The sequence below is a fragment of the Stegodyphus dumicola genome, chromosome 9 (genome assembly GCF_044657685.1).
Source record: "Stegodyphus dumicola isolate Sdum_Otavi_A_Nest chromosome 9, ASM4465768v1".
NCBI lineage: Eukaryota > Metazoa > Arthropoda > Arachnida > Araneae > Eresidae > Stegodyphus > Stegodyphus dumicola.
The window spans coordinates 97,358,030-97,371,998 of record NC_140776.1 but is presented as its reverse complement, the minus strand read 5'-3'; the positions used below and the strand labels follow the sequence as shown (position 1 = coordinate 97,371,998).

Sequence of the window (13,969 nt, the reverse complement as noted above, 5' to 3'; positions counted from 1 at the left end):
GAAATAGAAAGGAAATGATGTATTCTTTATAACTTTATGTATTGTATTCTTTATATACATTAAAATCTTTTTATTCAAATGAAAAATGACACTACGAAGAAATAGCATTCTGTATATAAAAATGATTTTAAAACCAGCTTGCCAGCCTACCAGGATTTTTAACATTGAAAATAATTTAGTTTGTCAATGATTCTCAAAGTATAACATTGCGTTAATGAAATGTACCCTTTGCTTCTTTTACAGCTCAGCTACTTTACCCATTACACTTCAGTGTCTCGAGGATAAAAACTACGTCGATCCCAGAGTTACTCGATTCTGTGTGCCCATCGGAGCTACCATTAATATGGATGGAACGGCCCTGTATGAGGCTGTGGCAGCAATCTTCGTCGCACAGGTTAGGGGAATCTCTCTGAACGTGGGCAACATCATCGCCATTAGGTAAGTAACTAGAGGAAAGTAATGAAACTGGGGAAGAATAGTTCATTTAATAATATAATTAAAACTCGTTATGTCGAAGGACGTTGTTGACAATCACATTATAAGCTAATCTTCTGAATTAACCAAAATGCAGTGTAGTAATGCTCATAAAAGCCTACACATATTATATCATGTATTTTAATCTCCTCTTAACATACTTTACCTAATTTTGCTTTCCCTTTAACCTTATTTACGCGAATTGATTTAATGCAAATTCAAAATAAATACATCATTCTCTTTTTACGCTTGTCGTTTAATACAAATGGGAGAAGCCAATTTTTAAGAATGCACCCGGTCATCGTATCTTCCAACATTTAAGCCAAATAACAACATTTAAGCTGCAAATTTATTTTTGCCACTTATGAACCTTTGTTGCAATAGGTGTAACTGCAGAATTTAAAAATTATTGTGTAAAATGAATATTCAAGCACGTTTTGGAAAAACTGAATGGTCAAACATTAGGATTCATCGATGCGTGGAAGAAATTCTTAGTTACACATTGTGTCAATCAAATTCGATTAAAATTAACTCAATTAAAGTCACAACTTTGAACGCGTGTTCGAAAGTGGTTTGGTCAAAATGTGTGAAAAGTAAAGATCCCACCATCTCTAATATGACGGAATTTCCCAGGATTATTACAATAGCACACATAACTTGTTGAGATGGATTCGATGATTTATGGTTTGAAGATACTGATGAATTGTTAGTCGTCAAAGTCCTAAGCGAAGACAAAATATTAGAGGTTATCTTTGAAACTCCTAACCCCACAGACCATAAATTTGATGCAGGATATGATCCAGTTTTACATCCAGATTTAATAAAAGAAGGACAAAACCTGTGTTATCATTTTGTCAAACACGATCTTAATGCAGAACGTGCTGGGAGTTTCAACATAAATCGAAGTTATTGGCTGTCTCTTATAGAAAATTAACGGCCGAACCCAAACACGAAACATAACGATTAACAACTGAATGTGTACGTAAAACCGGTGAAATAGCAGCACCAGATGAGACTCGTGCTGATTTTATTCAATAGATCTTAGAAAGAATTTCATTAATGTAACAAGACTATGTTCACAACGTAATTTCATTAATAGAAGAAGAAGACTATGTTCACAACGTAACATACACTACACATTTACAAACATCCATGCCTTATGCGAGATTAGAATCCGTTCTCTTCGGTATGGCAGTCAGCTTCATCAATCACTTTTACGTCTAGGCGACTACTTTCAAGAAATAGTGCCACAAAGGGTGTAGAGACAGTAGGTTATTTCGAAGCAGGAGACATGAAAAATGAACAACGCCTTCGCAGGCACTCGAACCGCAGACCTCTCGAATACGCGCCGAGCTTGCTGACCACTACACTACGAAAGCATGCTAAGAAGGCGGAAGAAATATTTTATAAGGGAAAGAGATAAAATTGCTAAATTAAAGCACCATAACAAATCTTTGAACAAAATAGGAAAATATATGGACATTCATGAGCATAAATATGTATTCTATTTTTAATAATACGGTAATTAAAATGTATTTATACTGTTTGCACCGTAGATATTAGAAATTATTACAATTTAACTATTAATAAATCATTACATATTGCGTCAAAGATAATATTCTGCTTGACAAACAGAAATGATTTAGGAATAATTAAATGAAAAAAAAAAATATGATCGGCGAGTTATATAGAATGTCGAATTATCGGGAGTCAAGTTTGCATAACTTATTGCACTTAAATTATTGTACCTAACTAACTGTGGAACTTGCAGCAATTGGTAATTTTACTTTATGAGACTCTTATAAAATGTTATTCTCCTTGATTGTAAGCTGCATGACTATAATATCGTTTCCAGCCATAATTTGTCCTTTTTCATAAATTCCCTGTCAAATTAATTTTAGAAACTTGAGGATGAATACTAGCCACTTTTCAAACACCTCGCCTAGATACAAACAGTCCAAAGTCTGAAATCCTTATCATTTTTTTATCGAAGGAAATTTGTGCAGTAATCTCAGTCAAATTCAGAAAAACCAACCAACAATTGCTTTTTTTGTTTTGTTTTGTTTTGTTTGTTTTGTTAAAGAATTTGAAAGAGAATTGCATTTCAGATGAATTATATGTGAAATATCATTTATATGTCAAACATAAGTGTACAGACAGATAAAATTTACAATTATCTCTATAATATTGTTTTTTGCATACGCGTTGATCGATATGAATAGTAAGCTTATTTTGCATAAAATAACCCTGTGATGTTGGTTTTTTTGACACATGTCGGTTGCAATAAACATTTTACATAGCTTTCGTGTCTATTACAGATCTAGAAATTTTAGCTATAACTTAACTTCTTCATCTGGGTATGGCCTAAATTAAAACGAGAAACGGAGCTAGAAAAATATTTTTTGGGTATATTATAAAACAGGGAACGAACGAAAATTGAAATACGCGGATTACAATAATATAACTTTAAAGTTACTTTGTATGCTATCAATAATAATATTATAAACGTTTATTTATTTATAATAAAATTTGTTAAATGAAACTTCAGCAAATGGAACGCAATGTACCGGTAAGAATCAGATGTTTCATTGCAAATTCAACAACCAAAAAAAAAAAAAAAAAAAAAAAAAAAAAAAAATGCTGCAATGTTTTTGGCAAATGGACAATGAACTAAGCGAAGGAGTTTAAGCGAAGGAGTTAACACTAAAAATAGATTGAAGGAAAACGTCCCATTTACGAGAGTAGAGCAAGAAAAGCGAAATTAGTAATGATAGCAGGATGTAAATTTTTTCGATACTGAATGACATTTCATGAATTATAATGAATATGACATTTCATGTATTTAAAGTATGAAATCCCAACACATATCCTAAGCGGAGAGTTCGCATGGCATTTTATCTTAAATTCACAAATTATTTAACTATTTGAATTTTTTTAACTATTTATACTCTTTCTAAAATTAAATATTATTATATGTTTTGAAGATGATCTGTGGTAAACGGTTATAAATGTAAACTTCTGGTTTCAGTATCACCGCCACAGCTGCCAGCATAGGTGCAGCTGGTATACCGCAAGCCGGACTGGTGACCATGGTGATGGTGCTCAACGTCATTGGCTTACCAGCTGAAGATGTTGCTCTTATTCTTGTCGTTGATTGGATATTGTAAGTATTCGATGAAAATTTTCAGTTTTTATGAATACATGTCTGTGGAAATCAAGCCTTTAAGCTTTTCGGGACAAAACAGTTTTAGCGGCTGTATTGTTGAAAGTTTCAGCAAAAGCGTTACTTATAAATGCTCATACGGCCCCTTATTGATTTTTGGCTGCTCTTCTCAGAGCACAGGATAAATTAGATTAGTATATTATACTTTTAATGCAAATATTTCTGGCGGTAAGAACTTTTGAGAGATTCGGACGAAATGTATTCGTGATAGTCATAGTTACAAGATTGGCACTGCTTAAACAAAGTTTAGAATTTCACTTCTGTTTTTAGAGTAGTTTCATAAAAAATTTAATTTGATGTTTAGTAAAGGGCTATCATATTATTATGATCTCTTATAAATCCATACCTTAACGCGGAAAAGCTTTTTCCAATCACGCGCATTTTCACAATTTTTTTTAATCTTTCAGGAAAAATTATTGTTTTTATGTGTTTTTCAAATATTTGTTTTAATCAATTGCTTTGTAGTTTTTTTCAAAAAATTCTTCTATTATTACGTGTTTGCAAAACTTATAAAAATAGTTAGATAGTTATCTGATTCGCCTGATTATTCAAGTGCAGAGAACATTTAGACATATTTAGAACGATTTCGATAAAGATTTTTTTTTTTTAAAGTAAACGTTGTGAAATTAAAATGTCTGGCAACAACTTATTATTTGAAATAAGAAATATTGTTTGCTACTTTTAAGTTTATTTTTCTTTCAAAATATCATATGTAAACAAGCCAGGGCTTGAAAGATATGTTTTTGCTCTTTCCGAAGAGAAATACTCCTATTCCATATTTCGAAAACTTTATAAAATGTCTGGTGTTAAAATTTCCAAGTGGAAAATAAGCAGCATTATTAATTGAAAAGGAGAAAACCGTCAGTCATTACTTCTGCGTGAAAAGAAGAATTTTATTCTTCTTAGAGCATTGGCTATTGAAACCGGCATGTAACATAAAGAGACTGAATCGATGTGTAAATTAGTTTTTCCATGTGATATTTATGTTGGTTTGAAATGTTGTTTTCAGTTTATCATTTCAATGCTTTTTGTTTTGATTTTCATCCTACTGAAGTAATGTTTTCCTGTTACAGGGACAGGTTCAGGACGACCATCAATGTTTTAGGTGACGCTTACGGATCTGGAATTGTAGCACATCTCAGCCAAAAGGACCTCGAAGAAATCAACTTGGATGAGCTCAATATGGAAATGACAACACTATAAAACTGAAAATCAATATCATGTGAACTGTCAAACATTTTGGTGTACCGGTGCACACCATTGCTACCCGACTTTTTCTGAATTCGAGTGCTATTTATTCGCTTCTATTGAGTCAGGAACTCTAGGTTTCTGAACAGGGCGGGTCATTTTTTCATTCTCGTAGACTCTCATAGATAACTGAAATGTAGACTGCACATCACCCTGAACGTGGGTACTTCATGGGCGTGCTTTTATTATTCGTGCACATGAGTGCTGATTCTTTGCATGCCCGAGGACTAAGAAAAGTAATTCGCTGGCGAGTTCGGATTGATAATTTTTTTTTAATTTTCCATCTCGAGCCAGGTTTGTAAATAACATATATATACATATGTATACATATATATACATTTTTTTTGCACTTATTTGTTACTTTTAAAATAAAAAGTAAAAAAAAAAAAAAATCATATTTTTGCTTTCACGTTTAATTCTGTTCTTTCAAACTTCTTCACATGTGATATCTTTAAGGGCCTTACACACTCAGAAACTTATCGAGCAACAAGGTGCTTGACGTAATGATTGGTTTTCGGAGCCAAAAGTTGTTTCTGGTCGTGTTGCCCGCTTAGCAGCTTCATCATTTTATGCCAAAACAGCGCTGCAGGAAATATTTCAGAGCATGTACCGTTCATTTGAGTTTAATTGTTTAAAATATGCCGAAGGGTATGATAATAAATTTCTAGTTTAACACGTGATTAAATTAAATAACCGGATATTATTTGGCTAGAACTGAATCCTCTTGTTAATATATGTTCAACATTTATGATTGTGGCAAATTATTATTAAAATTTTAATATGTATAATGGGTTACTTACGTATTATCTCGTTGACCTTGAAAGTTAGCTGCCATAAAACCCTGAATGCTGGCGGAGATCTTGCCAGAATTCCGACATTCGTTTTGAGCCGCACTTCTATCTGAAAATTTTAACAATAAAGCATTCATCAGTCTCATTGCACAATCCGCGAATTAGTTACCGCTGCAGAAGTAGCCGCCCAGGTCAGAGAGTTGTTAGTGTAACTGACTGCTGTATCGAAGGGCCTGGGCTCGAATCCAGAAGACGTGGTTGTTTGTAAGTGTATAGTGTCTGTGCGATAAGGAGCACACTCAAAAATCACGGCGAACCGAAATCTTTTAGAGAGGCTGGTGACAGAGGAAGAGGGGGAGACCGTCTGACCACCTGCCGGGGTGCTCTTCCTTGAAATTCCTCGGGCAGATAACTCATAGTTAGCTAGGTTAAGCAATACCTCAATCACCTATGGTATTACAGAGGTTCTGGCCTAGTTACTACCTGTACTTGCTGCGGAAGTATTCGACTCGTTTTCTAAAGAGACCCATCGATTTCTTCCATTTTGTTAGGCCCTCAGATTTTACTGGAAGTTCTGCTTATTACAACAAATTTCACGTATGTTCCAATGCTGCCAAATCCATCTGCTCTCTCTTCAACAACTTTCTCGTCCAAATCCAACTGTTCTTTTCTCCCCACAACAGATTTTAATTCTCTGGATCAAAACCGGGATGCAGTAATTCTACGTAGTTTATCGAGAATCTGTCAGGGTTGCATCAAAAGAAGGCGCAGGAGTTAGGAGTGCGCTGTCATGCTTACCCATAACCGATGTTAGCTTGCGTTTGGCAAGAGTTTCACTTTTCAATTTGACAGATCAGTTTCACATTGAAATTTAACACAAATTATGAAAATAACTGTTTTTAACTTCTTTAAAAGTGTCTTTTAGGATTTTTCTTTCTCAATGCCTAGCAGTTTCTCACTCCATTGCTACAATAGCCCGCATTCTTCTCAGCCTCCATATGTTGCATATTTAAATTTAGTTAGCTATTAAAGTGCCTTCATTTGACCTTCCTGTGCTTAGAACTTTCTGTATTTACTGAAATTCCAAGTTCCAAAAGCACACGTAAGGGATAAAGCTTAACTAACATGCATAGTATCTGGTAGTGCAACTAAAATGTAACAAAAACACTGCTGCTTTAGCTGGAACATTATCCAGAAGTTTCATCAAATGAAAATGTCCGGTCAGCAGTTGCAGAGAGAGTGGCATGACAATACTCCTCATCATGTACGGCACACGAACGCTGCCACTGAACTGAAGTTACCTCCTATAATACTCATAACTACTATCCAAAGATTGTTATACTCCATGCCTAGCCGTGAGTCAGCTGCTATTTTTTACCAAAAGGACACACTAGGAATTATGATTTCTGCATGTTCTGGACAACAGAGAAACTGAAAATTTTAATCATTTCATTCTTCCATTATGATATATTTGTAAAATTTATAAGAACATGCTAACTGCTTCCTTCACAGTGCAACAACAGAAATTTAATACTCCGTTTTAAAGATTTTCTTTAAAAATAGCTACTGATGTTTTGTTTGTTTAAAGGATATCGTTGTTTTTTCTTCATTAAAATTATTTTTCGTAAAGGTGGTTAAAAGGACATTGGGGGGGGGAAGGGGTCCGAAAAGTTCCGCGGTTCTTTGACGAATACTAATGAAACATTACAAAAACATAAGAGAATTTATTGAATCACATAAGCACCATGTTATTCGATGACGTTTTGCCCTCTGTCAGGCGGATAAAAAATTCCTCTTTTTTTATGTCATTAGGTTTATTAGTAAAGCATTTATCGACTGGCTTTTTGACAGTTTCCAAAGAAATGAACTCCAGATCATTCAGGGAATTTTGAATTTGCATCTAAAAGATGGAAGACCAAAACGGAACAAGTGTACGTAGAAGTGGGCGAATTCCGCGAAGAATTTCGCCATTGTTCTTTACAGGTCTAGTCCTGCCGCACTTACTGAGCAATTCCGGTCCAAGAACATTCCAGGAGGACAGTCCAAGGGTCTTCCACCTTTCTTCCCTATTCATCAGCCTCTCGAGAGGGCTTTTGGCTCGAGGAGTACTTGAGCACCCTCCTGCCGTATAGACATTATACGCTTACGAACACACATGCCTTTTTCGGGATTCAAACCCGGGCTCATTGGTACTATACCGGCTCATCGGGACTAGTCAGCTTCATGAACCACTATACCAGCTGGGCGGAGAAAATCTGAGACAGCAAGATGTAGTGAATATGGGGGCTACAAGAAAACGTCGCAGCCATACTCAATAAGTCTTCGTCTGACATTAATCGAAATGTGGGACCAAGCATGATGGAAGTTAATCACTAGAAGATTGGTCAGTTCTGGGTGCTTTGCTTCTATTGCTGCTTTTAAAACTGTCTTTTCTTAAATTAAAAAAAATGTATAATATGACGAAAATTAACTATGTTCTCCAGTCTTTTAGCATTGCGTTGTAACAAATAGGTTCCAACAGATGCTATAATTAAGTAACGTATGCAGGAAAAGACGTGTTTAAACATCCGCTTCGATCAAGGTCAATCCATAAAAGCCGTAATAAAATAATTAAAAGAAAACGCGCTTAGATTTGAAAAACGGCAAAACTTTTCGGATGGCCCAATATTTTCATTTAAAGTCTCTCACAACAACCTTGACTTTAGAATAGATTTATAGATAGATCTCAGTTGATTTGAAGTGAAACAGGTACAGGTCCCTCTTAGTCAGGAGCAAAAAGTCTCCCAGAATGGAAAGCTATGGATGCAACAATCGTACACTCCACAGTTTAGCATAGAAAGCAGCACCATCTATCAGCAAAAATATTAAAGAAATAGAAAAATTAAGTTCATAGAATTCTAAAAGCGTTAGAAAGGACTGGATTGTATTTAAAATTATTAACTAAACAAGGTAAATCTTTATGAATTCGGAAAGCTTCAAAACAATCCAATTCACCAAGTGAAGAAGCTTTTTGAATGACATTTTTTGCAGACCCGAAGTCAAAATTATGACTAACTTTCCAACAAAATTCTCTTCTGTTTTCTCTAGAAGTAGTTTAGTATTTATATGAATATAATAAATACAGTTTCAATAACACAGCCCATCCAGAAGGGAAAGGTATTTTCAAACCTTTCTTTCTCTAGTAAAATCATTTTATGATATATGCTGGTTTCAAATTATAAGCCCTTCAATTATCACAAGGAAATATTTTCTGTATAGAAAATGCATTTGTCATGCATGAAAGAAGTCATCTGTGCTCACAGAAAAGAATATAATGAAACAGTACTTCATTTTGAAGTTACATACGCAGAAATAGATGATTACTTCCACTGCAGATTTATTACTCATGCGCTTTCTGAAGAATTGCTTACTTAAAAAATTGCTTATTTAAAATTTCGTACATTTCAAATGACCATACTGACCTAAAAAAATATAAAATTTGTCATAAAATGAGACTGCCTTTTTAATGTTAGGGTAGATTATCTGCACATGAAAAAGTCACGAGTGCTATCTGCTGAAGAAGAGGGATGCCTTCGTGGAGGACTTTCTGAGGAAAACTGTCCCATATTAAAGTTCCACATGGATCAAACCACGAACGCCAACCATGGAGCCAACCCGTTCGTCTGTGTTCGAACCCAAAGAAAGTCAAACTACCAACATTCAGTGGTTTTAAATACTCGGCCACTAGAACAGCTCGCATATTTAAATGCTTTTTACTAGATATAAATCTGCTTAAATAATATATATTTGTATACTGCATCAGTTCAACAAAGAAAATAATTAAACTATTCAAACCATGAATATTAAAAAAAAAAAAAAAAAAAAAAAAAAAACTTAGTAAATGTATGAACTTTTTACGGAAATCTTAAGGCAGCAATGGTAAATTTCTTAGCACATGCTTTTTAATGTTAACTGGCACACAAAAAATGCTAAAAGCTTTCAGATGACAGTTTAAGGATAGGAGCTGAAATTATTAGATAATTATTAGAAAAGATTTTTTCGAATATAGATACGAAAAAGTTTGAGGATTCTTTCACGTTATGGGAGGATAGGAGGGTAGACGTTTTCTCCTTTGACCTTCTAAGATCACCTGAGTGAGACACATTTTTTTTTCCCTCTTTGCTTTTCTATTATAGAATGACAAACTACACTATACCTATATGCGCAAGGAAAATGATGCCTTTGAGGAGGGTGTGATAAAGAAAATTAGGTCGTATTCGCGTAAGCATGCAAACAATTATGAAAGTGTTCATACAGCCAGTCCGTTCGACGTGTTTAAACCGGAAAACAACTATCAGTCTTTATCTTATCCGTTGAAATCTTTATCTTATCCGTTTAACCGCAGGTAAGACAGTTTAATAAAAACATATTATTTTATATTCTGGCCAATTATGGTGTTCATTATTTGTTTCGCATAATAAATAAGGCTGTAAATGGAAAGGTATGTTTAATAGTATAATAATGTGGGAGAATGCTAATAATTTATGCCGAGAATTTAACCGTAAGCTATTTCACTTAGACGAAGTAACTTAATACAGTCGAATTAAGCTATAATCAATCCCCCCGGATATAATGAACAAACTCTTTAATCCCATCGAATTTCCTGTACAATTAATGTTATTTTATGCGGTTATAGAGAACTTATAAAGGAATGAAAACAACGAGCTATATGGATATATTGTTGAAACGTTTTCTGTATTTCATATCTTTCCCAGAATTTCTACGAGTTTTAACACAAAAAAATAATAATCCTTAAAATATTGCACATTTAGAATGTTAGGATCTGCATTCCGTTTTTGATACTTAAAGGGAAAAGATTTTACATTACTTTTCTTTTATGTGTCACCTCATTTCTCTCTTAGTCCTAAGTAAAAACTATGCGAAAGAGATATGATACCCAGTCTAGGAGAATGAGGGAAAAATAAGCAAATCTTAAGGCACCATATGATGTTCTTCATGTTTAAAGTATGGGACAACCAAACCAGGGAACGTAAGTGGTGTTCTTTGATTCCATTCAAATTTTTTACCTGAGTTATCAGACAGATCTCTATTTAAGGCTAATACTATGATGGAAGTTTTCAAATTTTCGCTATTCAGAAAAAATGGAAGTAGTGAATCATGTGAGCTTGATTCATCTTTTAGAGAATAAAAATTTGTTATCTTTATCTTTTTTTTTTTTTTAATCGTAAATGCTGTCTCTGATCTGTCGTCGGTCGGAATGGGGTTTCGTATTCTTTAGGTCTTTTGAAAGAAGCGGGAAATTCTTTACAAAAATTATTGAATCTTTTCTTTGCAAACATCCATATCTAAAGTAAAAGTTAAAATTAGTATGTTTTGTTACTCGTTTTCCTACAAATATAAAAATTCTGCTTTTATATTTCTGTAAGATAATTTACTTTTCTTGTTGATTCGAATATAAGGAATCAAATTTCCGGCCCCTTGAAGTTCTTTACAAGGGGCTTCGAATGCATCTGTTTAACGAACTCAAACTTAGTGCTCATTTAATGAAATAGAAGTAAATTAAAGAAAACCAAGACATTTATTTAATAAAACGGGGCATGCACAGTTTCTAAATTAACCGCTAGCTCTTCCAGCCTCTTAAAATACTTGCCATAAAAAAGAAAAAAAAATGTGTCATGCTTTTAATGAGTCCAGCTAGTATAATTTCATGGGTTCGGCTAATAATTAATAATAATAACGAGTTGCGTTCATAGCTTTTAAATCGTATAGATTGTTAATTAGTTACTAATCAACAAACTAAGCAATTTAAAAGCTGTAAACGCATATTAAATATTCGAATTTCGGGCTTCAATGTGCATTTGTTCGAGTGGAAGAATACGTGTGTTCAAAATTTGGTGGCTGTATGCGCTGCCGGTTTATCACGATGCAAAGAACATACCTGCATACAGATTCTCCATTATTTAATAAAAGAAATTGATGTATTTATTTATTTCAATTAATTTCTTCTCACAGTATTCTTCAATGAACGGGACGGAATTTCCTTTGTCTTCCGAATAACACCTCTACATCAATCATCAGAGTAATATAATGAGTCATTTCAAAATAGTTTACACTTTTTAATACCATCGCATTTTTACTAACTTTCGGTTTACGAACTGCCCATTTTTGAAATCTTTATCTTTAATTTCGAAAATTTCTTGATTTATTTAATGGCGTACTTAATTAAAAGAACTTTCCTTTCCACAATTGCTGCTATTCTTAAAAGTAATAAAAACAGATTTTCTTGCTAATGATACCTTATAAAAGCAAAAATTATTTTGACTTTTACGCCATTTATGCAATCAACAAAAGAAACAGCGCCATTTTAAAACAGGGTTATTTTCAGCATCAAAAGTAAAACATAATTAGGTAAAAAAGCTAAAATTCTCTTGCAAGCTATAAAATACGATGGCTTAAATGTTTCCTACTTTTTTTTTAACTGTATTTGTGTGGTAAAGTCTCGGGTTTATTAAACGGCAACGCTATAAACGTTACACATTTATTTAGAAGGAGAAGAGAAATATTTATGTGATTTTTCAGTTAGCTTGTTTGGATTCCTATTGACATAGAATAAAAATTCTAGAGTTGAATTTTTAACTGTTTCGCTTTAGCTTACATATTATCAGTGTGACTGTGTGCAGTTTCTCGTTTTAGATAAATTCTCAGCTTCCCATCATAAAATCTGAAGGGCCTGTTTGCAAATTCTGATGCTAGGAATATCTGGGAGATAGTTTAATTTTACCATTTATTTTTTCTCATTTTTACGTGATTGGAGCATTTATCCTCTTCGCGGCCTGGTAAGCATAGTAAATTACATGAGGAGTTTAGATATTTCATTCAACATCTGTGTGGTCATCGAAAAATTCCCGTTCACAGAAGTGTTGCTATTTGACTTTACATTAGATATTAAAAATAATTTGAAGTTAAAATTTCATTCCTTGACTGACAGAGAGATTAAAACACAAGACAATTGTAAAAAAAACACTTTATTAAAGGTTATTTAACTGTAATGAATTGTCAACTGCATTCTTCGAAAAACATATATTTTGTTATGTTTACAAAGCGCTCTGATTCAATGCATTGCTTTTTTTATTTTTCTATTTGATTATGGCAAAGCACTCGAGGGCTATTTGCCAAAGGAGAGGAATGCCTTCTTGGAGGACTTTCTAAGGAAACTGGCTCGTACACACGACATCATCACATTGGAATTAGGTAGTTTTAAACCATCGATTTTAACCTATTTCTTAGCAATTTATATTTCATTACTATTTTAGTAATATATCTAATTGCTATTATTTAATACAGCTTCTAATGCATTGACGTGTAATCTATTTAAACGTTAAAAAAATTAGAAATAATTTTAGTATTATTATAATTAATAAACTATGTTTCTAACGCCATGTATTAGCCGTTCGGTTTAGAGTAATCGTTCGGATGAATCTGAATGGTATTTGATAATTTTTATTTGAAATAATATATTTCTAATTTTACTCATTTGTTTAACCTGTAAGATTTTAATGAAAATTGATGGTAAAAAAATATAATTTGAATATTTATTCGCAACCTCTGATTAATAAAGCACTTAAACGAAGATACATTTTATAATATTCCTTGCCAATCCATGAGATTAACACGGCTAGAGAGAGGATAAAATATTGAATCATTTAATTCATGCATAATCACCTAAGACTACGAAATTCAAAATTTGCATCGCTTATTGGCTTTAATTTTCCAAGAATAAAATAAATTAAATAGAAAAGAATAAAATTAAAACCAACTTTCTTGGCTTGCTATTCTAATTCTATTGTTTAAATATTTTAAGGTTAGACATATGTACAAGCGCCGCTGGTGTAGTGGTATCATGCAAGATTCCCATTCTTGCGACTCGGGTTCGATTCCCGGGCGGCGCAGCTTAATTTTTCAGTTTTAATTTAAATGCATTTTTCATTAACAATTTTTCAAAAATTTTAAATAGCGATGATTTAAGCGCATACAATTATTATTGACGAAAAGCTTAATAGTTCAATTATATTCTAACGGACGCTAAAATTATTTCCCAATTTAACATATAGATGGCAGCACAATCTACGCTCTAGTTTGAATCGATTTTAGCAAGAGTTTCTTTTAAAATCTTCAGCAGTGTAATAAAGTAGTCATTAACTAAAATAAAAGAAAAAACAATAGAATTAATTAA

General features: G+C 33.2%; 1 protein-coding gene and 1 non-coding gene across 3 annotated transcripts in view; both read left to right on the top strand.

Moving 5' to 3' along the window:
- Window positions 1-9,608, top strand: part of LOC118185998 (excitatory amino acid transporter 1-like) — a 159,577-nt gene extending 149,969 nt beyond the window's left edge. For both annotated transcript variants that reach the window (XM_085823798.1, XM_035355978.2), the window contains exons 8-10: window positions 244-438; window positions 3,503-3,637; window positions 4,771-9,608. In XM_085823798.1, the coding sequence (XP_085679924.1) occupies window positions 244-438; window positions 3,503-3,637; window positions 4,771-4,900 (460 nt within the window). In that variant the 3' untranslated portion in view covers window positions 4,901-9,608. The remainder of the gene's footprint in view (window positions 1-243; window positions 439-3,502; window positions 3,638-4,770) is intronic.
- Window positions 9,609-13,614: 4,006 nt separating this feature from the next.
- On the top strand, window positions 13,615-13,685 carry TRNAG-CCC (transfer RNA glycine (anticodon CCC)). The gene has a single exon. It is a non-coding gene; the product is annotated as a tRNA-Gly (tRNA).
- Window positions 13,686-13,969: the final 284 nt, after the last annotated feature.